We start from the raw sequence: 27,864 nt of genomic DNA, 5'->3' as shown, positions 1-27,864 counted from the left end.
AGTTTTCGAGAGGGTTCCGGACTGTAGTAGATCATTTCGATAAGATCACGCCCACTGCGCGAATGGTACAGATTGTTCTGGAACGTACGCCGCCGCCAGCAATAGCGCTAGAACATTCGACGGCGGGAGTATAAATGCCGACGCGCTTCGCCGCTTGTCAGTTGTTGATCGAAGGCCGACGCTCCGTTCGCCGCTATCAGTCTGAGACTGCTATCTGTGCGAGACTGCTGCTTTAATTGGACTTTCTGTTTACCGAGCACAGGTTCGCCCAAATAAACAGTTAAATCCCAACAAGAAGTCTCCTGTCTTCGGCCACGTCACGACCCCGTGACATTTGGTGGAGGTGCTGCTTCGTTCATGTACCGGACGCCCCCGTCAAGCCGTGAACCCAGCCCACGTCGCGGAGAAGACACCGACGCCAACCAGGAGCAGCGAACAAGCCGCCGACAGCAAGGGCTACCACCGGAGAACGGGCTTCTACACGACAAGCCGCGGAAGACCAAGGCCATGACTGCGACTGCAGCGACAATGACAACCGCAGCGTCCCAGCCCACGATGGTCATGCATCAACCCAGGGAACCACCAATTTTCCATGGGTCATCGTTCGAAGACCCGGAGTCCTGGCTAGAGACATACGACCGTGTGGCCGCCCTCAACCACTGGGACCATGACGAAAAGCTGCGTCGTGTGTTCTTCTATTTAGAAGACACCGCAAGGACCTGGCTCGAAAATCGGGAGTCCACGCTCCGAACGTGGGATGTTTTCTGCGGCGCATTCCTGCAAACGTTCGCGAGCGTCGCTCGAAAAGAGAGGGCCGCAGCTTTATTAGAGACCCGGGTTCAGCTACCAAATGAAAATGTCGCCATTTTCACAGAAGAAATGACCCGACTATTCCGTCACGCTGACCCAGACATGCCTGAGGAGAAAAAAGTTCGTTTCCTCATGCGAGGGGTCAAACAGGAGCTCTTCGCGGGGCTGATAAGAAACCCACCGAAAACCGTCCAAGAATTTGTAGCCGAAGCGACCACCATTGAGAAGACCCTGGACATGCGCACCAGACAGTATAATCGTCGCCTGACTGCAGACTGCGCTGCTGCTCAAGCCAGTAACTCCGGAGACCTGCGTGAAACGATCCGAGCGATCGTGCGGGAAGAGCTGCGCAAGCTGTTGCCTTCGGCGCAGCCTCAAGTGGATTCGATCCCCGACATTGTGCGAGAAGAAGTTCGGCAATCGCTTCAAATTCCCCACGCACCGCTGCCCGAGCCGGAAGCTATGAGCTACGCCGCTGCACTGCGCCACAACGCTCCTCCCCGTCCACGCCAAAACGCCGCCCCATCGCACTTCCGTCGACAGACGCCACCGCCGCCACCACCCCCACCGACGTCATACCGTTCGCCAGCGGCCCAGCGCAGTGCACCGAGGAAGACTGACGTCTGGCGCACCCCTGACCATCGCCCGCTCTGCTACCACTGCGGCGAGGCCGGACACACATACCGCCGTTGCCAGTACCGACAGATGGGATTGCGTGGCTTCGCCGTCAATGCACCGCGCCCACAGCCAGGAGAACGACCACGTGACATCGCCGACTACCTGACAGGAACTCGGTGGACACCACGAAGCCCTTCGCGTTCTCCGTCGCCCAGCCGCCGCACGTCACCTCACCACCGACAGTACTCTGGCCCAACGCGGGGCCGGTCTCCTAGCCCGTATCCGGGAAACTAAGGGCAGCAACCGGTGGAGGTGCGGTTGCTGTGCGACGAACTACCGAAGATCCTCCGACGACGACGACGCCGCGACGGAGCTTTCCGAACACAACGCCAACCAGGCAAAGCCCTGACAGTGAAAGCTCACTTACCGAAGGTGGCCTGACGACGCAACATGGAAGCAGCGGAGCAAGCCGACGCAGCCGTGACCCGACGCCACGCCCTAACTGTAATGCGAGACGGCGAATTAGCGACCTCGACGTTCTTATCGACGGCCGCAGTGTGACCGCTCTCGTCGATACTGGAGCCGACTATTCTGTCTTCAGTGGTTCGTTCGCCGCGAAGTTAAATAAAGTTAGGACAGCTTGGAAAGGCCCTGAAATCCGCACAGCCGGAGGTCATCTCGTGACGCCTACAGGAATCTGCACAGCGAGAGTCACCATTAACCGCCGTATTTATCCTACAGACTTCGTAGTCCTACAGCGTTGCTCGAGAGATGTCATCCTTCGCATGGACTTCTTATGCCTCCATGGTGCTGTCATCAACCTAAAAACAAAGTCAATAACGTTATCCACAGAAGAAGCACTACCGCCGCGCACGCCGTCTGGACACCATGCCTTGAATGTGCTGGAAGAACAAGTCACCATTCCGCCTCGCTCAAGCGTCATTATTTCAGTCGGCGCTCCTGAATCACCTTACTTCGAAGGCGTCGTTGAAGGCAGTCAGCATCTGTTGGTCACCCGAAATATTTGCGTCGCAAGAGGAATTGCAGAGTTGCGGGGAGGCAAAGCAACGGTTATGCTCACAAATTTCAGCAATGAGTACAAACATGTGAATAAAGGAACAACGGTCGCATACATCGAAGAAATTGTCGAAGCCACCAGTAGTTTCGCCCTCGCCGATTCTGCGGAACCTGCTCAGAGGAACCAAGCCCCTCCCATAGCTTTCGACGTCAATCCCAGACTTCCGAACGATAAGCAAGAAAAGCTCAACGCCCTGCTCCTGCAATACGAAGATTGCTTTTCGTCGTCATCGAAAATTCGGCAGACCCCAATCACGAAACATCGCATCATAACAGAAGAAAATGCCAGACCACTCCGTCAGAGTCCGTACAGGGTTTCGACGCGAGAACGTGAGGCCATCAAGAGACAAGTTGATGAAATGCTGCGGGATGACATTATCCAGCCGTCCAAGAGCCCATGGGCATCCCCCGTGGTGTTAGTGAAGAAAAAGGATGGGACCCTACGTTTCTGCGTCGATTATCGCCGCCTGAACAAAATCACAAGAAAGGACGTGTATCCTCTCCCACGAATAGATGACGCACTTGATCGGCTCCATAACGCCAAGTACTTTTCGTCAATGGACCTCAAGACTGGCTATTGGCAAATCGAAGTCGACGAAAGAGACCGAGAGAAGACGGCGTTTATAACACCGGACGGCCTCTTCGAGTTTAAGGTGATGCCCTTCGGCCTTTGCTCAGCGCCTGCAACTTTTCAACGCGTTATGGATACAGTACTGGCAGGATTGAAGTGGCAGACTTGCCTTGTGTACTTGGACGACGTCGTCGTGTTTTCCTCGAGTTTCGACGAGCATCTTCGGCGCCTTGAAGCTGTACTTCAAGCCATCAAGACTTCCGGACTCACACTGAAGCCAGAAAAGTGCAGATTTGCGTACGAAGAGCTCTTGTTTCTGGGGCACGTTATCAGCAAGTCTGGAGTTCGTCCTGATCCACGGAAAACAGCCGCCATCGCCGAATTCCCGCCGCCCACTGACAAGAAAGCCGTGCGCCGATTTCTGGGCCTGTGCGCCTATTATAGGCGGTTCGTGAAAAACTTCGCCCGCATCGCCGATCCTCTCACTAACCTTACCAAGGCCGACGTGGAGTTCAAGTGGGAAACGCCACAGGAACACGCTTTCCAGGAGCTTAAACATCGCCTCCAGACGCCTCCGTTACTTGCCCATTTCGACGAATTCGCCGAGACAGAAATACATACTGACGCAAGCAGCGTAGGTCTTGGCGCTGTTCTTGTGCAGAGGGCTGACGGACTTGAAAGGGTTATTAGTTACGCCAGCCGATCGCTATCCAAAGCAGAAGCAAATTATTCCACAACAGAAAAAGAGTGCCTCGCCATCATCTGGGCTACGTCGAAATTTCGCCCATACCTCTACGGCAGGCCCTTCAAAGTGTTGAGCGACCACCACGCCTTGTGTTGGCTAGCCACTTTGAAGGACCCTTCAGGTCGCCTCGCACGATGGAGCCTGAGACTTCAAGAATATGACATTACTGTCATTTACAAGTCTGGCAAAAAACACTCCGACGCCGACTGTCTATCTCGTGCGCCTGTCGACCAACCGCTACCCGACGACCCGGATGACGACTACTTCTTGGGAACGATAACTACCGACGACTTCGCTGAACGACAGCGGGCCGACCCGGAACTTAAGGCCCTAATAGAATACCTCGAAGGCAGGACCGCCGAAGTCCCGAAGGTATTCAAGCGCGCACTTGCGTCGTTTTTTCTACGAAACGGTCTTCTACAAAAGAAAAACTTTTCACCGCTTCGGGCTAAGTATCTCCTTGTGGTGCCTTCAGCTCTGCGACCAGAACTCCTGCAGGCCCTGCACGACGATCCGACGGCAGGGCACCTCGGTGTTTCTCGCACGCTCGCGAGGATACAAGACAGGTACTACTGGCCGCGTCTTACCACCGACGTCACTCGTTATGTGAGAACATGCCGGGACTGTCAGCGACGCAAGACACCGCCGACAAGGCCAGCGGGACTTCTGCAGCCAATTGATCCACCTTGCCGACCTTTCCAGCAGATTGGTATGGACCTACCGGGGCCGTTCCCGACGTCGGCTTTCGGAAACAAGTGGATCGTGGTAGCTACCGACTACCTCACCCGCTACGCCGAGACAAAAGCCCTGCCAAAAGGCAGTGCATCCGAGGTAGCTAAGTTCTTCGTCGAAAATATCGTCCTACGTCACGGCGCCCCGGAGGTCCTTATCACCGACAGAGGAACGGCATTCACTGCCGACTTAACTCAAGCGATCTTGGCATACAGCCAAACAAACCACCGCCGGACGACAGCGTACCACCCACAGACCAACGGCCTCACCGAGCGGCTTAACAAGACGATCGCCGACATGCTGTCAATGTACGTCGATGTCGAACACAAGACGTGGGATGCCATTCTTCCGTATGTGACCTTCGCATACAACACGGCGGTGCAGGAGACGACGCAGATATCTCCATACAAATTGGTCTACGGAAGGAGCCCGGCAACGACGCTCGATGCCATGTTACCCAACGTCACCGACGAAGAAAACCTCGATGTGAGCGAGTACCTTCATCGCGCCGAAGAAGCCCGACAACTTGCGCGGCTCCGTATCAAGAATCAACAGACGACCGACAGCCACCGTTACAACCTTCGACGACGCTTCGTGGAATACCAGCCCGGTGAACGTGTTTGGGTGTGGACGCCGATACGCCGACGTGGACTAAGTGAAAAGCTTCTGCGACGGTACTTCGGACCGTACAGGGTGGTTCGACGTCTCGGCCCACTTGATTACGAGGTTGTCCCCGACGGCATCACGAACTCTCAACGACGCCGATCGCGACCTGAAGTCGTCCATGTCGCACGCCTCAAGCCGTTTCATGCGCGTTAACAAACTGAAACAGTGTTTTTTTTTGTATTATTGTTGTATCGTACTTTATTCATTGTACTTTCTTGCATTATTATTGTACCTTCATCTTTAGTTAAAGCATCGAGACGATGCCTTTTTCAGAGGGGGGCAATGCCACGTTCCATTTCCCAAGTTTTTGTTATCGTCTCAAAACACCACACGATTCTCAGCGCAAACCGCGCCTGCAGTTTTCGAGAGGGTTCCGGACTGTAGTAGATCATTTCGATAAGATCACGCCCACTGCGCGAATGGTACAGATTGTTCTGGAACGTACGCCGCCGCCAGCAATAGCGCTAGAACATTCGACGGCGGGAGTATAAGTGCCGACGCGCTTCGCCGCTTGTCAGTTGTTGATCGAAGGCCGACGCTCCGTTCGCCGCTATCAGTCTGAGACTGCTATCTGTGCGAGACTGCTGCTTTAATTGGACTTTCTGTTTACCGGGCACAGGTTCGCCCAAATAAACAGCTAAATCCCAACAAGAAGTCTCCTGTCTTCGGCCACGTCACGACCCCGTGACAATATAGAGATGAGTTGCTGAACTAACAATTATGCATAAATAGAGAGGGAAGCACCTTCAGAGTCTGACAATGTGAAGAAATAAATGTGTATTGTTGATAAAAATGTGGTGAAACAGCACAAAACAAAATCCTTGCTGCGGCGGCGGCATTTTCTATGGAGGCGGAAACGTTGTGGGCCCGTGTGCTCAGATTTGGGTGCATGTTAAAGAACCCCATGTGGTAGAAATTTCTGGAGCCCTATAGTTTGGCATCTCTCATAATCATAGGATGGTTTTGGGACGTTAAACCGCACAAATTATCAATCATAAATACTTCCAACGAAAATAAAAAACAATAACGACTCCTACGAGAGGCGCAATAACAACTCAAAATACATTCAGTGTAGCTGGGCACGGTAAATACTGAATTAATAAACAGAACACAGAAGATGAAAAAACATACGACAGACCATCTCGTACTCACCTAAACAGCGCATACAAAGTGGTTCATGTCCGAAATATGACAACTTCCTCAGACAACATATGGCATGCTGACACAGCACTCCCCCAGCATTTTTTATCTCTATTGCTTCAGCAACCTCTCTTGCTAATCTTTCATCTCGTTTTCACAGGACCATATTATTGTCACGGAGATTACAAAAAAGCGGAAGAGATAAACGAGCATATTTGCAATATTTACAGGTAGATAGACACCCAGGGCTGCCAGGATCTCACGCAACGAGTCCGCTTCTTCTTCGTCGATTCGTCTACGACGGCGGAGCCTTGCTCACTGCCTCGTAACAATATTTTCAAATCGAGGCGTGCAACCACAATCCGTACAATAAATATCTAGATGCTCTCATGCCACTTTCGTTAAATCGGGTAATGATCAAGAAAGTACGATACCTGCGTAGAGTAAAAAAAAACATGGCGACATATTTGTGCAGTATGCGGAAAAACTGCCAGGCCTGTGCGGAACGTGCAGCACAGTCGCAGCGATAGCTTGCTTGCTTGCTTGTACTTATAGTCTGGCTCTTAGCCTCTAAGGGGAATTGGCCGGGGAGCCGGAGGTATTGTAAGTGAACAAATAAATATTGTACAGGATAAAATGAAACGTGATTTTTTGTCGGTTTTTAACAAAATATGTTAATTTTGGAACAAAAAAGAAGAGAACGAAAAGAGGTATTTTAACTTTTCGAATCGATTAGAAATATTCATATTGCTTCATTATTTATTTGGTTGAAATATTGCAGTGCAACAATAAAATGCTAAATTTTAGCTTGGTTTAGAAAGAGAGTTGATCGTTGACTAAGGACACATCAATTCGCAGAGGGCTCCGCCCACGTTCCTGTTACTCGGTTCCAATGAAAAGCAGCCCCAAGGGACAGAATAAATGTGAAAACATTTTTGACGATTCTTGAAGCGGCGAAATGTTAGTAGAACATGGTCAATAATTTGAAGTTTGTTACAGCTAGACCACAAGGGAGAAAATACCTGACCACAGTGGTTTACGTAGAAATTAAGCGATAGTATAAGGCATCGTAAATTAGTTTTCTGAACCTCACTGCTTTACTGTAAGCTTTGAGAGGCATGACCAGCTCAATCGGACCATTAAAAGAAGCTCGCGCGAGAAAGTCAGCCACCTCAACTATACGTAAAGATACCACGTTCACCTGGAACCCATATCAACCACCCTAAACGGCTGTTTGCTGAGGTCAATGATTTAAATGTACTTGTTACAGCTCATACAAGTGACGATAATAAGAATAGAATGAACTCTCGGAATACAAATCAGTCGCTATCACAGCTGTCGAATGAGTCGCAGGAATTTTTCGAAGATCTAGAATAACAGCTGTTCATTACACTTCGAATACTGATGTAGATTCTGGGAGGCGTTATGAAAATGACCAGGACAATAAGTGAAAAGAAATTCCACACCTGCTTTCTCGTCACTCATAGATGTATTTATGGCGATAACACTATTAGTTCATAATGGATACAGGTGTTCCAATAAGCAAATCAAAAACCTAGACGGCAAATGTTTAGCATTCGTTAGAAAGATATCATCGTGTTCTATTTGCACAGTGCCGATGGGTTTGCCTGATGGAATGATCTCGAATGAATTAACATTTAAAGCATCTAGTAGGGCTTGAACAAAAAATGCTTGAGGTTTATAAACACGGTACCAAAGCTCATTGATAAAAAAACGTGGCTCATCTAACTATATATGAATCAACATAACACGAAAGTGAAAATTCTCGTTACAGGGGTAGTTTAGCGCTTATAGTGCATTGTTTCAGCAATACCAACAAGTTCCTAAGTCAGGTCGGGAACGGAAAGAAGCTCGAAACTGCAGTGCCACATCAAGCAGAAAGCACGCACTAAATTTTCATACACAAGACGAGCGCGGACTAGCAACTGTAACAGCTCGACACTTAAACGTGCTGTTCAAACAAAAAGAAAGGCGCACAAAACAAGCCGGCAAGATAGACAGGACAAGCCCAAACTGTCCCGATTCTTCTAGTGTCTTGTGTAGGCAGTGCACTCCTTTCGTAAACACGGTCCTGATAGCGTGCGAAGTAACCTTCATACTCTTCCGAACAATGAATCTGATGAGCGCGCGGACAGGAGAGGCTGCGCTCCATGGAGGGGGTGCTTCGTGGAGACGACGACCTTTGGAGCGCACCCAACGCGAGGCTGTCGTCCCATCTTGCCACTGATAACGTAAAGCCACCAACATTTTCAAGCGCTGAGGACTGCCAAACGATTTATGGTGTATATAAATGGTTTGCCATTGGCATACAAGATAGTGTATTTTCTGTGCCGAAGTGCTTAGCGCGTCACACTTACAAACGAGAGATTGCTGGTGCAGTTCCGCTGGACAGATGCTTGCCTTCTGTTTTTTTTTTTTTAATCTCTTGCAATATACTTTCCTACATCACTTTCGTGATGAAAGTACGCCTGCGGAGCCACGGTGGACCCCGGCATGAAACACTGTCGTGTTAAAATACTGGGTATGGCGAAAAATACGAACTGATGGCTCCTAAAAGGGACTCAGAAAAACTTAAAGAAGTTTCAACTGTTAAAGAACGGAACCAGCCAGCCAGAGTGGGTATCTCAGCTTCTTGATACGAAACGAAGTTAGCTGTAAATTTTGGCACACATACAACTGCCAAATACCTCTCGCTCTATAGGATTCAAGGGGTTTATGTTGTATGATGGTCCGCCAGGGAATACACAACCAAATTCAAGAATCGAGTGAGCATACATGCAGCAAATCATAATCAGCGCATCTTTGCCTAGACCGGAAAGAAGACAGCCAAGTCTGCTTATCATCCCAAAAGTGCACGTAGATTTCTATTATGTTCAATATGACTACAGCAGTTCAGTCTTTCTTCGTACATTACACCGAGATATTTAACATAGTCAATTAAGGGTAATTGTTTCCTGATAATTTTAAAGAAAAATAATAACTGGCAGTGCTGACAGAAAAACAATATAGCCCTTTCCTAACACTTATTTTCATATATCAAACGACGATTCCGGTGTTGCTAAATCTGACGGTAAAGTTGAATATAGTAAATGAAATTCACGGTCAGACGCGCGAAACACAGAACTATCTGCATACATATTTACTTGTACGTTATGGCACAGTGGTATTCAACTTAACAAAATGTTCAATAAAACTGGTGAGCGAACATAGCCTTGAGAGACACCTTTCGTTCGGCTATACCTACACGCAGAAACACCTCGCCCATAGTTCCGGCGAAAGCTGGAAGAGCGGCCTCTCATAGCCTTTCTTTTTCTTCTACTCATCGCATGGCTCACAGCCTTTTTCAACAATCTTTGGGTAACTTCCACGAGCACACTTGCGGAGTACCCACTACGCCATTCATCATTATATTTTTTGTGTAGTAGGGAGACATTCACTGCGCCACCGTTCGAGATTCTTCAGAAAATTGTGGTGCCCGCTGCACACACGCAAGAAATTTTGTGAAAATTTTTGATGCTGTGGCTGACCACAATAAAGAATTATGCCTAGAGCGTCTTTAATGGGTTCGAGCATTCGACGAACCACTCGTGACGCAATTTTCATAACGTGACGCCTGTTTTTTTTCTTTTTGCCGTTTTTCGGTTGTAAAACGCTTTGTTACATTAACGAGATTCCTTTCCCGACATGAAGCCTGCCTAAGGCCAGTTTGAAACAGAGTTTCAAACATCAGCATGACTCAGTCTTAGATTGCTCGGCTGGCACGCAGCGGACTCAGGATTGTATTCTATTGTGTTCTGGTTGTTTTTATTACCTCATTTTGTTTCCCTCATTTTGCGCGCTCGTGCACACGGACATCGGTGACAGTGGCAGCGGTAGCAGGCGGCGGGCAACTATGGCGAACTTTGTCTCGACAGATTGGCTGTATAACGTGATTTACGCTATTTCTTTGTCTTGCGGATCATCATAGAAAGTACAAACAGGAAGATATCCCTAAGTGATAGATGAAAAGAATACACATCCAACGCAGCTAACGTGCTACCAGGGCATCCAAGCGTTGACTGTAGAAATTGCGGTTGCTCACTTCGATTTAAAAACACTGAGGACATGTTGAAAGCTGCTGACATATTATCATTGCATGTCGTTCAAGTCCTAGAACTAAAGAATTCGGCTGATCCCTTGCCTCGTCAAAATTAGTTTATGGGAACCTTGTGATTGGCTACGTTGCATTTTTTTATTTCTAGTTTGCGTAGGTTGTTCGCGCGGATCCCGTCCGAAGCACCAAGCGGTTGGAGCAGGAGACCCCGCACACATAAACATTTGTTTGGCGCGTGACAAAAGCCAAAGCTTCTCAGTATATACGCATTTCGCGGACGATAAGCACACGGTCCACTACAAATTAAAGCTAAGTGTTAAAAGATGTGTCAACTTGATTTTGTTAGTGTAATAGTTGTATCCACATTGTGGGTTTAGCAGGATTACCGGCTGCATTGGCCCTTAAAGGGTAACTTCTTCCCCATAACGTTGGAACTCGCAATAAAACGCAGGTGTCAGTATTATCCAAAACGAAGGACACTTTACGGTACGCTGATGGGAATATCCTCTCGATGTCGTGACGTTGACGAAGGTATCAGTTGGAGTGTTCCGAACAAAAATTTTCATATCCCGAACATGTGCCCAAAAAGTTAAAAGGTTCAAAGTGCAAGCAGTTAAGCCTGTACAGTAATAGCTGTGTCAACATTCGCTTCCGGTCAAGTAATCTGACCTGTGGTGAAGGGTGTCGGCATCATGCCGCATTTGTAATGCGGCATAGCACATTTGAGCCTTATCACTGGTTCTCACGTAAGTCCTTGAATAAGCTTTAACATTCGCATCCTGCGTGTTAGTTTATCATAATGAGCTCAAACAATAGCGAGGCTTCCCAAAAATTGTGGCCTGTTCTGCGTTAAGCATTGACAACAGCTTACTTACTATCCTTCCTTCCTTCCTTCTTTCCTTCCTTCCTTGAGCGGAAAGCATGAATACACGAGAAATATTAAGAGCAGTTTAACATACCAAAACAACGATGGGATTATGAAGCTGCCTGAGTAGGGCATTGCGGAAATTTCGACCATATAGATGGTGTTTTTTAACGTGCACTGACTTCGCAGAGCACACGATCCTTTACGCCTGCATCAAACTACAGCCGGATTGAACCCACGATCGAGCACCCTAACCGCTCAACAGTGGTGGCGCACACCCGAATACGTATAAATCATGTCATAAGCATCCACGGCACTGCCCCCTTCTGAAATATCTATGCCCCAATTGTTGGAACAGGACATAGAAGCGAAAGAAAAGCACGCAGTACGAGAGAAGAAAATATCTAATCGATCTGAAACTACAAACACTCCTTAGGTTCCCTAACGCACCTAATAGGGCTCAAGCGCGCCGCATGTACGAGCTCGGGGCACACCCGGCGCTGCTGAGAGTTCATCGTGCCAGTAACAAAATAACCGGTCCACAGACGTTATTCGGAGACGACCCGTTCGTTCGAATTGCAGCCAAAGCTGTCTTTTTTAGAGCGTAATTGTCCCCACTTCGTCCTCTGGGATAGTCTGGCTCGCTCCAAGAGAATATTCTGCAACATCCTCCCACGGGGGGGCCAAGACGACTCGCACGCATCGATGAAGTCTGGACTACTCCTGGTAGCTCTGATCTGCATGATTATTCAACATCATCTCAGGGGGGGGGGGGGGGCAAGGAGAATCGAACGCACCGAGAGTGCAGCTTGAGTTTAAATGCACTTGCTTTGCTACCGGGAGTGCCTGTGCACTACGGCCGTTAATCTGAGAGGCGTCAAAATCCGGTTGCTGCGAGCAGGTCCGCTAACAGCAGGTCAGCTAGCAGTTAAGGCTCGGGTGACACCAATTCTGATCGAGCCGCGCTTCTTCCGAAAATCTCAGTGGTCACCATGGTCGTTACGTTCAGGGAAGTCTCCGAAGGAGAGGCTCCCGGGTTTCGTGCGCCAAAATGTTGACAAAAAATGAGCCGCCGTGGCCATCACGAAGCCTTTGCTTCACTTTGCTTTGCTTTCCTTGATACATGCACGTACCCACTTTGAGGTATTCGCCAAAAAGACCACCCATTGACTTCTTCTTTATTCCGAATGCACTGCCTTCATCCACGATGATGATAATGTAGCTCCTTACCCTCTACACAATTTGCAACATCTTATGTGGAGAAAAGGACAATGCGCCGTCCCCATAGCGAAGCTGACCCGTCAACCACTTCTATATTGCCAACATTGATCTAATTCCCCGACGATGATAACATCGCCCCTCGTCTTCTACACAATTTACAACAATGCCCTCCGAGACGACCTCATAGTCAAATGCACCGTGACTTATAAATACTTGTATAAAGTATCGAATAAGCTTCTCGCAGAGTCCGCATCGGTGTATAGGTGTCCAGTCCAAAATATGATCCTCGGGTTCTAGAGCAAAGCTCCTCTTAGTCTAACCTCGTCTGGCGCCGGGCGTATCAGACAAACAGATAGACAGACAGACGTACGCATGAATGGACGGATGGACAGAAGGATGGACGAAAGCACGGATGGACGCGTGCACGGACCCACGGATGGAGGCATGAATGGACGGGTGGACAGACAGACTGACAACCAGAGAGCCAGACAGATAAGCATACGCACAGACAGACAGATGACAGCCAGACAGATGAACGGATGGACGTCGCTTCGCTCCACTTATTATCATTCACTCCGTGGATATGCCGTAATCTTTTTATTCTATTTGAAGTTCTCGAAGGTTGTAACGAAGGCTGTCAGTGTTTCGATAGTCCATCATGCGCAGTCGGGCGAGTTGTCTGCTGTTTTTGTTTTGTTTTTGTTTTTTTGGCACGCTGAAAGCGGACGCTGAAGGCAGTTGAGGTTTTCTTCGTCGGTGGCGTTCTTCGGCAGCATGGCATCGAGCGTCGTCGCCGGGCTCCTCCTGTGAGCCAACTTGTACGACACCATATGTGCCGTTTTCGCATGGCCGTGGGCTAATTCAAAGGCCACGTACGGATTGATGGCATTCAACAGCTTGTGCTCCACGTCGACCAATTATACCAGCATGTCGGCGATAGTCCTATTGAAGCGGCCAATGAGGCCATTGGTTTGTGGGCGGTGGTCCAGCAGTGACTTGCTTGGCTGTGTCTCAAGATGGCCTTTGGTTAGGCCGGCAACAAAGGCTGTACATATGTCCGTGATGGGGACTTCTGGGGTGTCATGATGTAGAACGATTCTCATAGGTCAGTAAGGTAGAGTAAATGGTGCATGTGAGTCTTAACGTAATACGCTAGAAACGGCTACAATTATTTCAATAACAGTTTACGTGCCCAAAAATATGAGAGAGAGAGATAAAGATGCAAGAAAAGGCAGGGAGGTTAACCAGACGCACATCCGGTTTGCTACCCTGCACTGGGGAAGGGATAAAGGGGAGAAAAGAGGTTGCAGAGAGATGAGAAGGTACACACAATCACGAGCACACTCGGGGAGCACACACAGTCTACAGGAGGGTCGCTCAGGTTTGTTGACTTTAGGTAAAGTAGCAGTGCTTTAGTTGCTTTCTGCGCAACTGAGGCAGATGCCCAAGGGCCTAGTATCTTCTGCACACAAAATGGTCCGGGGTCAAGTTGATTCAAAACCATCCGGAGCTGGCATCGCTGTGTGTCGTAGCAAGCGCAGCTGCACAGGACGTGTTCGATAGTCTCTTCAGCTCCGCAATAGTCGCATGTAGGAGTGTCTGCCATACCAATGCGAAAAGAGTACACCTTTGTAAATGCAACACCCAACCAAAGGCGGCATAACAGTGTCGCATTGCAGCGGGAAAGTTGTGATGGTAGCTTTAGCTTGAGCAAAGGATCCAGTTCATTAAATTGACACCTTTGGAAGCTGGTAGACGACCAGAACGTGCGTGTGAGATCTCGAACCAGCAGGTAAAGTTCTCTTGCTGCATCATTCCTTGATAGAGGAATCGGGACTGCACGGGTTCCTTCATGGGCTGAGCGGGCTGAATCATCGGCTAATTGATTTCCGGTAATACCGATATGTCCAGGCAGTCATTGATATATAATATCATGCCCTCGTGCTAGAGCTTCATGATGGCAATGTCTTATTTCTTGTACCAATTGGTCATGACTCCTCCTACTCATGGCAGACTGCAAACTCTGAAGCGCTGCCTTCGAATCACAGAATATGACTCATTTTCCCGGACGTTCTTGAACGATATATTGTAAAGCAGCCCTTATAGCAGCAAGCTCTGATGCCGTAGATGTAGTCATATGCGACAACCTAAACTTGATTGTCATTGCTGCAGCCGGAATTACAGCGGCACCTGATGAGCTGCTGGACGAGACGGACCCATCAGTGTATATTTGCGTTCGGTCTAAGTACAACTCATGTAATAATAGCAGTGTTGCTTGCTTCAATGCTGCTCTGGAGTGATTGCTTTTCTTTTTGATTTCCGGAATTTCTAGACGTACTTGCGGCAGGTCGAGGCACCACAAAGGACATGCCATTCTCGCAGCTGGTGTATATCCTGATAGAATGCTGTTTAGGTGCTTGGCTATGACGTCTGAAAACGTAGCACGTGGTCTTCTGGAGGGTAAAAGGGCCAAGTGGTGGTGGCGGACACGGCTAGCATGTCAAATGTGCGCTCTGAGGCAATCCACAACTCTATATATCCTGACCGGATGGTCTTTGGCAAGCATAATTGTGGCATAAGTAGAAGCGCATCGGGGCAGACCTAGGCAGATACGCAGTGCCTGACCCTGCAAACTCTGCAATGAATGAGTATTGGATTTGCAAGTGTTAGTCAGTACCGGCAAGCTGTAGTGCAATAGACCCAGAAATAGGGCCCTGTACAGCTGTAGCATGGAGGCCACAGAAGTTCCCCATGCTTTCCCGCACATGAATTTCATTATATGCACAATATATAGCACTCTCTTCTTCAAGTACGCACAATGTGGGCTCCACGAAAGACTTCTGTCGATTATTATGCCCAGGAACTTCACAGTTGATATAGTTAGGCCTTGCTTCTGAAGGTAGGCTGTTGTGAGGGTTGCTGCCCGCTGTATTCGTGCACGCACCTGAGGGCGAGTAACTGCAGCACTCCAGAGGCAAATATCATCGGCGTATATGGATAGGCACACCGACTTTGGCAGAACCTTCACCAGACCAATGAGGGTAACATTGAACAATGTGGGGCTTAAAACACCTCCCTGAGGTACTCCGCAGTAGGTGTAATGTTCAGCAGTTGTACCCTCATATGCTTGCACAAAGAAACCCCTGCCAGTTATATAATCTTTTATCCATTGAAACATTCCTCCACCAATGCCCATTGCTGCGAGAGAAGTGAGGATGGCATCGTGAGCTACATTATCATATGCACCCTTCACGTCAAGAAAGAGTGCCACTGATATGCGCTTGCGACTTTTTTCTTGTTGCACAAATGTCGATAAGTCAAGGACACAGTCGATGGAGGAGCGGCCCCGACGAAAGCCTGCCATGCAAGAAGGGTATTTGGTGTGTCGTTCCAAGTACCACTCGAGACGAAATAGAACCATTCTTTCCATCACTTTTCCGAGGCAGCTTGCGAGGGCAATAGGGCGATACGCTGTCAAGTCCAATGGTGATTTTCCCGATTTCAAAAGCGGTATTAGTCAACTTATTTTCCGTTCTCGGGGAACACTGCCCCTGAGCCAGGAGTTGTTGAAGCATGTTAAAAGTTCTCTTCTGGCTTTTTGTCCAAGGTGTCCCAGCGCACTATAAGTAATACCATCAGGACCTGGCGATGACATGCGCTTAGAAGCGACTAACGCACCTTCCAGTTCTTCCATGGTGAATGGAATGTCCATTTCTGGTAATCGCGTCTCAGGAACGATCACGGCGTCGATGCTCTCATTCATAATATTCCCGGCAACTCTCGTGCAAAATTCTTCAGCCACCTTGAGTTCTGTTTTTCCATGATGGAGTGCCAAAGCTTTAAAAGGGTGCCGTTGTTGCGGAGAGGAGCGAAGACCACGAACTGTTCTCCAGATATATCGCAGCGGTTTATGAGGGTCTAGAGATTCGCAGAATTCTTTCCAGCGTTCGCTTTCCAGCTTGTGAATGCGTCGTTGAATCTTTTTCTGGAGCCGCCTTGCTTCCCTCAGATCGTAAATTGATCTTGTGCGTCTGTATCATCGTTCAGCACGCCTTCGTATAGCTCGTAATTTTTCCAGTTCGATGTCAAACTGTGTTATTTTAGACGAAAATGGTAATTTACATTTGGACGCTTGCACAGCTTCCGCTATGGTATTTTCCAGGCTGCAGGCGAGGCCTTCTTGGCAAGCGTCCTCAACACGCGATGTAAACATCGACCAGTCAGTGCCAATTACAAAACCGGTAAAGAAATTTTTTATGATACCATCGATCGCCACGTAGGTGGGTATGTGATCACTCCCATGAGTCTCAATATCGCAAAACCATTTAACTTTGTGAGGGAAGCAGCGTGACACCAATGTCAGGTCAAGGCAAGTGCCATACGTGAGACCCCGCAGATATGTGGGCTACCATCGTTCATGATGGAAAAGTCGTAATTCGAAGCGAATGTAACAATGTTCCGGCCCCTGGCATTCATCCTAGTGCTCCCCCAAAGCATGTGATGGGCGTTGAAGTCACCGGTGATGATCCAAGGCCCGTCGGTCCTCATTAGGATGTCTTTTAATCTGTCGCAGTCAAATCGCGATGACGGAGATATATATCCACCAATAAGCGTGAGCAAAACTGCATTCTTCTTTACATGAAAACACACGTACTGATTGTCGTCATTTGAACTTATTGGATGCGAAAGATAAGTCAAGTCTGTGCGAATGTGAACAATTACTTTGCTTCGTTCTTCGCAAGTGGTTGAACAAAAAGCTTCATAACCGGACAATCTATAAGGCGTTGATACCTTTGGTTCACATATGACAAGTATAGGGAAGTGATTGGCTTGAACAAACTGGCGAAAGTCCGAGATACGGGACTTCATGCCTCTGGCATTCCACTGAAAAATCGACGCACTTTTAACTTCAGCGCGGAAGATGAGATTTTGTTGAGCCATTGTGCTTATACGAGGTTAGCAAGAACTGGATTCAGTGCATTCAGTACTTGCAGTGCACTCTTAGCAGACGGAGATTGTATGCTGCTCAGTAGCGTGCGAATCGTGGCAATTAATGATTGCACGATTGCAGTCACTTGCCTGTCTTGGTTGGAAAGACCTCGAACCGGGATCGCGGACTGGCCGTCATGAACCTTCTTCGGTTCACTTGATGCTGCTTCCCTTTGAAGTGCAGGCCACTCTGTCGCAGTTAGGGTATGCTCACTGGCTTTGTCCTTTACAGCCTTTCCCACGTCATGTGGTCTGGGAGGCAAAGGAGGTGGTACTGATGAGGGATCTGGCAAACGTGTCCAGGAGGTAGCGGGCGTCCTTGAAGACCGACGTCGACGTGAACGACGCCTTCTAACTTTAGCTGCGGCTTCTAGATGAGATGAGTAATCGCGCACCATCTCTTTCAAGATGGCAATTTCCTTCTGAATCCGCGGGCAGTCCTTCGATGTAGCTTCATGGGATCCATTGCAATTAGAGCATTTCTTGACAGTTGCAACGCACTTATCCGCTTCATGGGGCTCGGTGCAGCGGTGGCATACCACCGAATTCTCGCAGACGCTGCTCACATGTCCAAGTTTCATGCATGTACGGCACTGGAGAGGCTTTGGAATAAAAGGCCGCACAGCATGTCTGAAGTACCCCACCTTCACATGAGAGGGGAGTGATGTGCTCTTAAACGCAATCTTCACACAACGAGACTTGCCTGGCCTGGTGACATCAACAATTGGAGTATCAGTTGTTGACTTGACAAGAAATTGTAGGTCATTATCGGAAATAGCCACATCTATGTCGTAGATCACGCCGGTTACTACATCACATCCCAAGGGAACATGAGAGCGCACCTGGTTGCCGTCCAAGTCAGTTACACTGCGCAGAACGCCCAAAGCACTTGCGTGCAAAACGTCCACAGCCAGTATATTCTTTCTGGCGTTCACTCTTATGTCCATGATCTCATTTGGCACGAGCGTTTCCAGAGACCTCGACACAGACTGTCTGTTAAGGCGTTTCATGCTGACGGTAGGAAGTGCAGGCAGAAACAGGATGGTATAAGTGTTCGATTTTGGCGCTTCACTTACAGTTTGAATGGTTGAGGATGAGGATGTCCTCATGTTCCTCCTCTTCGCTTTGCGGCTCAGCACAGGTTGAAAACCGTCATCTGAGAAGTCCTCACTGCTGAGATAGTAAGCATGAGTATCTTCACTGTCGCTGTCACTCGCTTGTCCCATCCGCTTCCTAGAGGCGGCCGCCGCTGACGCCGCTGGTGCCGGCAGGCGCCCGGGGTGGTCTACATCCATCCCCTCCAAGGGAGCAGCGAAAACTGATCAACAGACTTAAATTACAACTGAAATACGCCGAAGTTAGCAGAAGTCTCAAAAATATGAGACTGGCTATCAAGTGACGCCCTTCTTTAAGCCTAGGTTGCCTATTCTCTCTATGGCCCACTACCAAATTATCGGGTGGGCTCACCTAATAAATGTACCTTTCCTCAGAAACCATCAAAAGTAATGTAACCATTTTTGGCCGTGTTGTAGAGACTCACAGGTTACATTGGAATTAAAAAGTATGTTACATTTCTCATAAAGTTATTGTAAACAAAAAATAAAATTACGGCATTCACTGAGCCTCAGAGCAAGCGTATTGTTGTGAAATTCTCATACAGTTTCAGATTTTGAGAAATCAGCAACTTTTGTGTTCAGATCGTTCCTAGCTTGTTGTAGCTACCCTATACAAAATTTCATCAAAATTGAGTCAACATTTTTTGAAAAGGGTACGTTTAAGTTGAAAAACCTATAAAACGTTATTTGAGAAAAATGAAGTTTCATGTCCACGTGCTGCTTTTGCCAGAGGGCACGCGGTGCACTTCAGCACGTTGACGATTTGGTTTGGCGGCAGATGGGGGTGTTTTGCGAGGGCTCCGGGTCGACTTCAAGTGTTGTGCATGCTTATAGGACGTTTCTATCAATTGATAAGGTAGTAGTGTAAACCTTGATTGCACATCTTAAACTTGACGGCTGTTGGGGGATTACTTCATTTGGAAAAGCCAAATGAAGTAATCTATAAAGGCAAGCGAGAAAAGGTTAACAGTCGCTCTCATAGAACGCTAACCAATACATCTGGGCTAAACAAGTTGGTGATGCAGGCAGCAAATTAAAAAAAAACGTGGGCAGAGCAAATTATATATTGGGAGAATTTCAGAATGAATTCCTGATTGACAGGTGGTTAGACGATAATCTGTTTGTTCTTACTCATTGTATACAAATATCTGAAAAAGTGAAGAGACCCTTATACGTAGCTTATCCGGACGTCACTAGGGCGTATGACAACGTTATTCAGGAAATTTAGTGGAACATATTGATGTATATGGACATAGGAGACAAGTCTATACAGCTTTTAAAGAAATATACCGATAAAATACAGTTTCCATAAAATGGGAAGGAGAAAGAGCAATGACAGTGTTGAAATTAACAAGGAGCTGGGACAGGGATGTCCTTTGTCTCTGCTGTTATTCATGCGGTACATTGTGAGGTAGAAAAAGCGCTGGAAGTTAGCAACTTTGGGTTTATACTGTCACGCAAACTGGTGGGCGCGATGGTTGAGCAGAAGCTCCAGGTGTATTTTATGCAGATGATATTGTCTTACTAGCGGACGTTCGAGACGATATGCAGCGGCTGTTAGATATATGTGGAAGGTAAGGCGAGGTTCTAGCACTAGAAAATAGTGGAACAAAATGTGGATTGACGGTATTAAATGATCACAAAGACCAGGCTGTCTCAATACAGGGCCAAGAAATACCGATAGCAAGCGAATACAAGCACCTAGAAGTATAAGAAAATGAGGAAGACATATATATGGGGAGGTAAAGAAAAAAACATCGGCAGCTGAGGGAAACAGGAATGCTGCAATAATGAAGCACAAAGGGTTATGGGGATATAATAGGCACGAAGTGCTTTGAGACCTGTAGAATGGTGTAATGGCTCCAGGTGTTACATATTGTAACTGAGTTGTGTGCGTGAAATCAAAGGTAGAATAAATAATCAATGTAAATCAAAGGACTGTGCGACATCTCGACTTGGGCGTTCATGGGAAGACGACGAATGAGGCTGTAAAGGTGGATATGGAATGGAAAAGATCTGAAACAAAGGAAGCTCAGATCGAAAAAAGATTTCAAAAGAGGCTTAGGAAAATGAAGGAGAGTAGACGGTAAGGGAAGGCGTTCATGTATTTGTATAGGAAGGGCATCGACAAAATGTGGAGAAGAAGAACTAAGAGGTTCACCAGTAAACATACGGCTTACATCTTGAGTGACACGGCAACAAAAAGCATTAGACGAAAAGTCATAGCGGTGGAGATGATTCATTGCATGACAGCAATTACACCGATGGAAAAGAAGCCGGCCTTCAGTACCGACCGAATGAGCAGGTAGGAAATAAGGCAGGAGAGGTTTTTCTGTACTGCATAATGTTGCCTACGACGTACTGCTTCCTGTATGTCAATGTTGCGGACAGTGGGTGCTTTCAAGCCCATTTCAGGGGCTTCTTGTCCACTGCTCACAAAATCAATGTAAACATATGTAAATGTTGAAAATAAATGGAAATAAACTGAAAATAGACTTGAATGATGTTTCAAGGAGAAGCGTTTTACTGTTCGAAGCGAGATCAGGTTACTTTAAAACGCGTAGTCATAAAGTGAGATTCTGTAAAGAAGGAGGAACAATGTACTTGTCGTGGGGGAGTTAACTAAACGATGGAACATGTTTTCATTGATTGTGGCGATATACACCCTGGTATACGTGTGGATACAAACCTACATGGGGCTTTGAGTTTTAGGAGCAAACATGTAAAGCTGAACACGTCCGCGATAGAAGCAAGTAAGAGACGGTTAGTGTACAGGTGGCAGGAAAATAGAGATAAGGACATAAATATTAAAAAATGAGGTCATTCTGCCTGAAAAAGCAGAGAGACAGAACAGAAACTTATCTTTATTCTCTGTTATAATAACATCTATTTATTCAAAGTAAATAAGCCATTAAGCCAAAATGAAAAAAAAAAGATTTGTTTTCATTTTTTTCTTGTGAAAATGGTGGCACACATGTCACCGCTCAGTTATAAAAGGGACCTTCATAGCATCTATCCATCCATCTAGCCATCCCTGAAGTCACTGGAAGGGAGAAAGTACCACAAAAAGCGTCGTTGCTGCAGTTTTATTATCACCGTCACTGTCTCCGTCAGTTCCTCAAAACTCAGACACCCCACTTCCCGCTTCTTTCTTATAATCTGTATGTATCTTAGAGTCCAAGCTGCTACTCTGAGAAATCTTACCTAGGTTCCATAGTTCGCTGCGTCGATCACTGCCGCAATCGACGTGTATGTGTTAGTCAAATAACCCTCACAACTCTCAGTGACTTCTTCCATCTCCGTCTGCTCTGTGGTCTTGCTTTCCGTAACAAGCCACTTTGGACCATGCCACGATATTTCCGACTGTATCAAAGTCTTTACACTTACACCTCGGATTGTGAGATCAGCTGGGTTCTTTTCACGTGCAGTGTACTTACACTTTGACAGCTTCGTTTTTCGTTTTATCTTCTTCACCCTATTTTCCACAAAGATGTCTCTTTTTTTTTTTTCGTGGAGCCAACTAAGAACAATTGCTGAGTATCTTGTATTATCTATCTTCCTTACAAATACTCTTCTGATGTAATCATAGAGGCATGTAGACAGCAACGCAGCGATTAACTAGAGTCGTAGGAACGAGATTTGCTTCATTAGCGCTATTTTTTACAACGAGTATTCCAGCCTCGTTTTCCTATTCGTAGTGATTTATTCAATAGGCTACTGTTCCGCACGCATATGACCTTGCATCTGAAAACAAGCGAAGTTCTGTGTGAATACGCTTCCTCCTTACTCTTAAAAGAAAACCATCGTGGTACGCTGAACCTTTGAATGGATTCGAGCTCTTTAATACACTGCCTCCACGACTCCAAATCATCATCTGGCGGCGAGTCGTCCCAAGACGTTCAAATCCTCCACGTGTTTTGTATTTCTCGCTTGGGTGTAGCCGTGAATACAATGAAGACTCCCAAAGGATTATATACTCTTTGTGTGAGATGTAACATTTTGCCCATCATTAGCGTACCGCTGGTATCAATGTCACACGATGATAGGTACAGCCCAACTTCCTTCAAGTTTCATATCATGCCAAGAATCGTTACTTTGGTGGAACGCTTCCACATTTCTCCTCCTTCTTTATAGTTGCTTTTAATTGAGGCTCACTTGTATTGAACTTTCTCAGAATCATTTACAGCCCTTCGAAAGTTTTTTTTTATTCCCAGTGAATTGTTTCGGCTTCTTTGGGGGAGTCAGCTCCCATTATCACGTTGCCGATGTATCGGTTGCTCTTCAGCTGTTTACACTTCTCCGAAAATTTATCCCCCAGCTTGCTGAGGTGGTGTTGCACTGTTGCCGCAAGCAAGAGTGTACTAGGAGCAGTGCCAAACGTCATTCCTGACATTCTTCCTGTTACAAACATTGGATCGCTTTAACTAGAAATTATATCCCACGAAAGCAAACGCAGTTCGTCTCTGTCTTACTCATGTATTGAAATCTGTAAGAATGTCTTCTCAATATCAGCTGTAATTGCAATGCGATGGGGCCGGAAGTTCATCAGCATGTGCTCGAGATCACGACTGAGATTTGCTCCTGTTTCGAAGTTGCCATTTAAAGATAATCCTTTCGGGGACGATGAAGACACATCAAATAGTATTATTATCTTTGTTGTTGGAAAATGTTGCTGGATGACAGCTTGATACGGCATGTAGTAGCAGTGTGTCAATGGTGCACTTTCTGATACGGCCACTTCTGCCACTTCAATATTCATGTACTCTCTGATGGCACTGTCATAACATCGCAGTACACTTTCATCCTTCTGTGTCCTTCAAATGAGTTGCTTCAATCTCGTCATTGTGACACCCTTTTTTTATCAAACTCCAGGTTATCTTTCCATGGAAGTCGTACTGAATATCTTTTCACACTTCAAGTCCTTGTTGAAATACTCCATTACACTATCTTCTTTCTTTGCGTCTTGCTCAGTGCCCTTTATGTCGATAGTTCTATAAATGCCTCAGTTTCGTCTCTATGTCGAACTTGTCCACTTCAACGTCATCTACCATAACAGTTCTTTCTTTCTTTTATTCTTTCTTTCTTTTATTCTTTCTTTCATTCTTTCTTTTATTCTTTCTTTCTTTCCTTCTAATCTTTCGTTTATTATTTCTTTCTTATTACAGAAAGAGGAGCAAGAGCTAGAGGACATGTAGCCTGACAGAGGCTCTTATTCCTTTGGGCATTCGGAATGCATACAAATGGTTTTGATGCATATAAAACAGTTCCACGTTGCATTAATGTTGCAGCTTTGCTCTGCACTGTAAAACCGATTATGGTCTCTGCTGCTGTGAGCTCGCTTCCAGTTTTCAGATACCTCCGCTCATTATATGCCATCGCTGCTCAGATCCAACAATAATTTCGATTTCTCTCTCGTCTGTACTTGTGCATAAACCGTCAGCCAGCTTTCCATCGCCATCATTCTTCTTCAGCAAGGCAGGCAGGAACGCTATTTTTTATCTTGATATAACTTCAACCTCGAGTGCTTCCAACAAAACCTTTTTGCCACTGCATGCGCTTCCAATTTTGACTTCAACTGAATTCATAGTCTTTCCCTCTTGTCCGCTTGCGAAATAGCTTATGGTCGGTTTTGATTTCCTTTGTCCGGGCAACCAAGCTTGTGTGACAAGCTCTTACGGATGAATGATCCTTGGCTGCCAGCGTCCAACAGAACCTGCCAATAGCACGATTTGTTTCCACCTTCTGCTATTGCCACTGCAGACTGCAGATAATTACTTGACGATATCTTCATATAACGGCAGGTTCACCCTTGCTCTTCCGAATTTTCATTTTCAAAATGAATGGCCGCTGTGCACTGAGCTGTAACTTCTTTTTCTCAGCACCTAGACGTTGCGAGCCATTTCCTGCATATTTTGCATCTTACGCTTACATTGTATATTTGGGTGGTATATTTTGCATATTTTGGTGACCCGCAGGTCGAGCGATTGAACTCCGGCTGAAGCGGCTGCATTTTCGATGGAGGCAAAAATTCTGTAGCTCTATATGGTCAGATTTGGGTGCACTTATGAAGCCCCGGGTGGACTAAACTTCCAAAGCTCTCCACAATGGCGTCTCTCATATTCATAAGGCGGTTTTTGGATGTTTTCGACTTGAATGTGGCGATATCCTCCCAGATATGCGTGTACGTACAAGCCTATATGAGGCTTTGGGTTTCAGGGGCAAACATGGAAAGCTGTACACGTCCGCGATAGAAGCAAATAAGAGATGGTTAGAATATCGGTGGCAGAAAAGCAGAGATAAAGGACAGAGATCGTGGGAAAATGAGGTCACTCTGTCCGAAGAAGCAGAGATGGAACATATTTTTGTTATAATACGATCAATTTATACGAAGTAGACAAGACGTTAGGCCAACATGCAATGAAATGTTTCTTTTTATTTTTTCTTGCGAGCCTGGTGGCATACATGTCACCACTCCATTATAAAGAGGAGGCTTATAGCATCCATTCATCCAACCACGTTCAGAGGGCGGAGCTGGTTGCCGTTTCCTCAAACAATTTGCTTAATCCATGTGGCACAAAGCAGACGAATATCATCCTGTGGCATTTGCATTTATATAAGGTTCAAGTCAACCTTTTGTTGTTTTGGACAGAATGGTCTGTCCTGATCCAGTTCCTTGCAAGCCTGTCTACGCCGACTGCAGGGCAAAGGCCTCTCCCTAGTTCAGTCAATAAACCTGGTCCTGTGCTTGCTACAGTCACGTTGTACTGGTCAATTTCTTAATCTTGTCTGCCCCCCTAACTTTGTGTCATCCCCTGACGCGTTTTGCTTTCCTTGGAATCCAGTCAATCACTCATAATGACCAGCCATTATCCTGCCTATGAGCACACGGCAGGATAGCTGGTTCTTTACTTAGCTGATGGCAGAACGATTGATAGCATTGCCATTTTTGTTGCTATTCTCCCATCTGCCCGTCAGATGTGCCTCGATCAATCCCCTGTGCCACTATAGAACGTAACAATATGTCACAAAATGTGTCCTTGGAACGTAATTTCATTCCCGTCACTCCACGTTGATTGCCAGCTCAATTTGTGCACCCGATGACGTCCTCTGCAACGCCGCCTGCGTTGTATACGAGCGATTCTTCCTTCTAAGAGAAATATAGGCTTCGTATTTGCGGTGAGAAATTGCATTGACAATTTTTCCGCCGTTTATGTGTCAATTGGACACACTGTGGCAACGAGTTCTGTAGTACGCATAAAGACTCAAGTTCAAATCTTTCGCCTAAAAACACTCTGTGACGCGAGTTTGAAAACGTCCAAGTACAAAATAATGCCGATCTTCGTATTTACTTCAAAGTAGGTCGAGAGGAAACGTGATTGGAACCCTACATATTGGGGAGACGGAGAAATCACGAGGTATGAAATTATTGCTCGACCCATATCTAGCGATAAATGAAAACAAAATACGGTAAAATAAACAAATTACACAACTACTTTCAGACGAAGTAGTTCTTATTTACTTTAGGCCACACAGTCGCCGTGGCATGTCGGAATCCGTTGAGCATAGCCTTTGAGATATATATTTTTAGCACTTGTAGGGTATTGTATAAGAGTGCTGGCTGCGTTTAGTGCTTAACGCCTGTAACCGCTGCTGGTTAACAGCAGAATCACATACATTGATCTTGTTTGGGTAAATGACGCCGTTATGATTTCCATGTTTTGGTCCGTCGACTCACTGCTGGTGTGTGCATGCCATAAGGAGGCTGAGTTGGAGCTCTAGTCATCATCATTTTGTTTGTTTCTAATAAAGCTTTGTATATTCATTTTCTTTATCATTTGCGGTGCTTCAGTGCACTGTGAATCTAAATATGTGACGTACTAGTGTTGCTGCCACTGCTAGATGACCGGCGAGGGGCGCAAAAGAGACACTCCCTCAGTTAAGTTGTCTTCACGAATATTGGTCTACTATACAAGGCCCACGTTCAGGTCGTGTTGTAATGCTCCTCATTGTTGTTCAAGCGGCTAAATAGGGACGGTGCCAACCGAAGAGCTGATCATAAAAGCTTCTATTTGGTTCGCAGGTCAACAGCACCGTCAAGGGCCTGTTCTACACGATGGCCACAGTGGCGGTGCTGGGTGGCGTGTGCAGCCTGTGGTACCTGACACTTTTGTGGAGCAGCAGATACGTGTACTTCAACGCAGGACTACGCCGCACGTTAGGCGACCCGGGAGACCTGGTTGGCGAGCAGTATTCCGCTTCCGACCACAATGATGCAGCACCAGAGCAGCTAACTGTGTCGTGAACTGCGGAACCGCTGCGTGTGATCCTTCTTTGCTGTATCATGCAACTGTGCCAGGAGAGCTGTACCGCCGAAGATGAGTTCAATACAAGTTCAACAAACATCATGGCCTTTGCAAAACATGACCACAGTTCAGCGTCAAATTTTTTAGGCGATTGCGTTAAAGAGCTCGTTTCGCAGAAATTTTTATGTCGACGTCAGCGTCCTCAGTTGTGTGCCAATAACTGACGTTGTTGGTGAGCTTCAATTTGAGGTATACATGCATATAGATAACGTATAAAACTGTTTCAATCGAGTAGAAATAACCCGGACCTTCTACCTGACAAAGAGGTGTCTACCGAAAACCATCACATAAGTACTTAGCACGATAGCGTTTCACAGATCGCTTGGCTTAATTTTCGGTGTCACTGTCGGTTGTCGCCGTTAATGACTGGGTGCGAAAAATCAACGTTCTGCATGAGCGATAAGTCAAGATATGTGCCAATAAAGAAATAATTTTCAGTTCCGTTGTGAATCGAACCATAATTTATGTGGGGCAAGCACCTGTGCACTACCCAACGAATGGTTATTCTAGGGGCCCATCATTTACAAATTATACAGGCATTGTTAATTAATATTATGAGTAAAAGCATCCACAACATGTACAGCTGTGTAGGAGCGCGAAATGCCCTATGAACCCGAGGTGTATGCACCACCAATTTCCAAAGCAAACACTTATGTTAAAGTGGGCACTGCGCTGCTGTAATGCGGTAAACATTCTCGGATATATGTTTAAACGTCCTATTTACATGAGTCATGCGAGTGCTGCTTCTTGCGCGAGTTGAAAATTTTTCCTTGAAATAGCAGCGATATTGAACACGAACTAAACGAAGGCACACGGACACACAGACTGAAGAGTGTGC

The 27,864-nt window shown here is 46.7% G+C and overlaps 1 protein-coding gene across 5 annotated transcripts in view; it reads left to right on the top strand.

Annotated features, from left to right (window-relative positions):
• Nucleotides 1-27,467, top strand: part of LOC119168731 (sarcospan) — a 209,091-nt gene extending 181,624 nt beyond the window's left edge. For all 5 annotated transcript variants that reach the window (XM_075865816.1, XM_075865815.1, XM_075865817.1 and 2 more), the window contains one exon: nt 26,744-27,467. In XM_075865816.1, coding sequence (XP_075721931.1) covers nt 26,744-26,965 — 222 coding nt within the window. In that variant the 3' untranslated portion in view covers nt 26,966-27,467. The remainder of the gene's footprint in view (nt 1-26,743) is intronic.
• Nucleotides 27,468-27,864: the final 397 nt, after the last annotated feature.

This window comes from Rhipicephalus microplus, chromosome 6, assembly GCF_043290135.1.
Source record: "Rhipicephalus microplus isolate Deutch F79 chromosome 6, USDA_Rmic, whole genome shotgun sequence".
NCBI classification, from domain to species: Eukaryota; Metazoa; Arthropoda; class Arachnida; order Ixodida; family Ixodidae; genus Rhipicephalus; species Rhipicephalus microplus.
The sequence above is the reverse complement of the archived record's forward strand: the minus strand, read 5'-3'. Positions and strand labels throughout refer to the sequence as shown.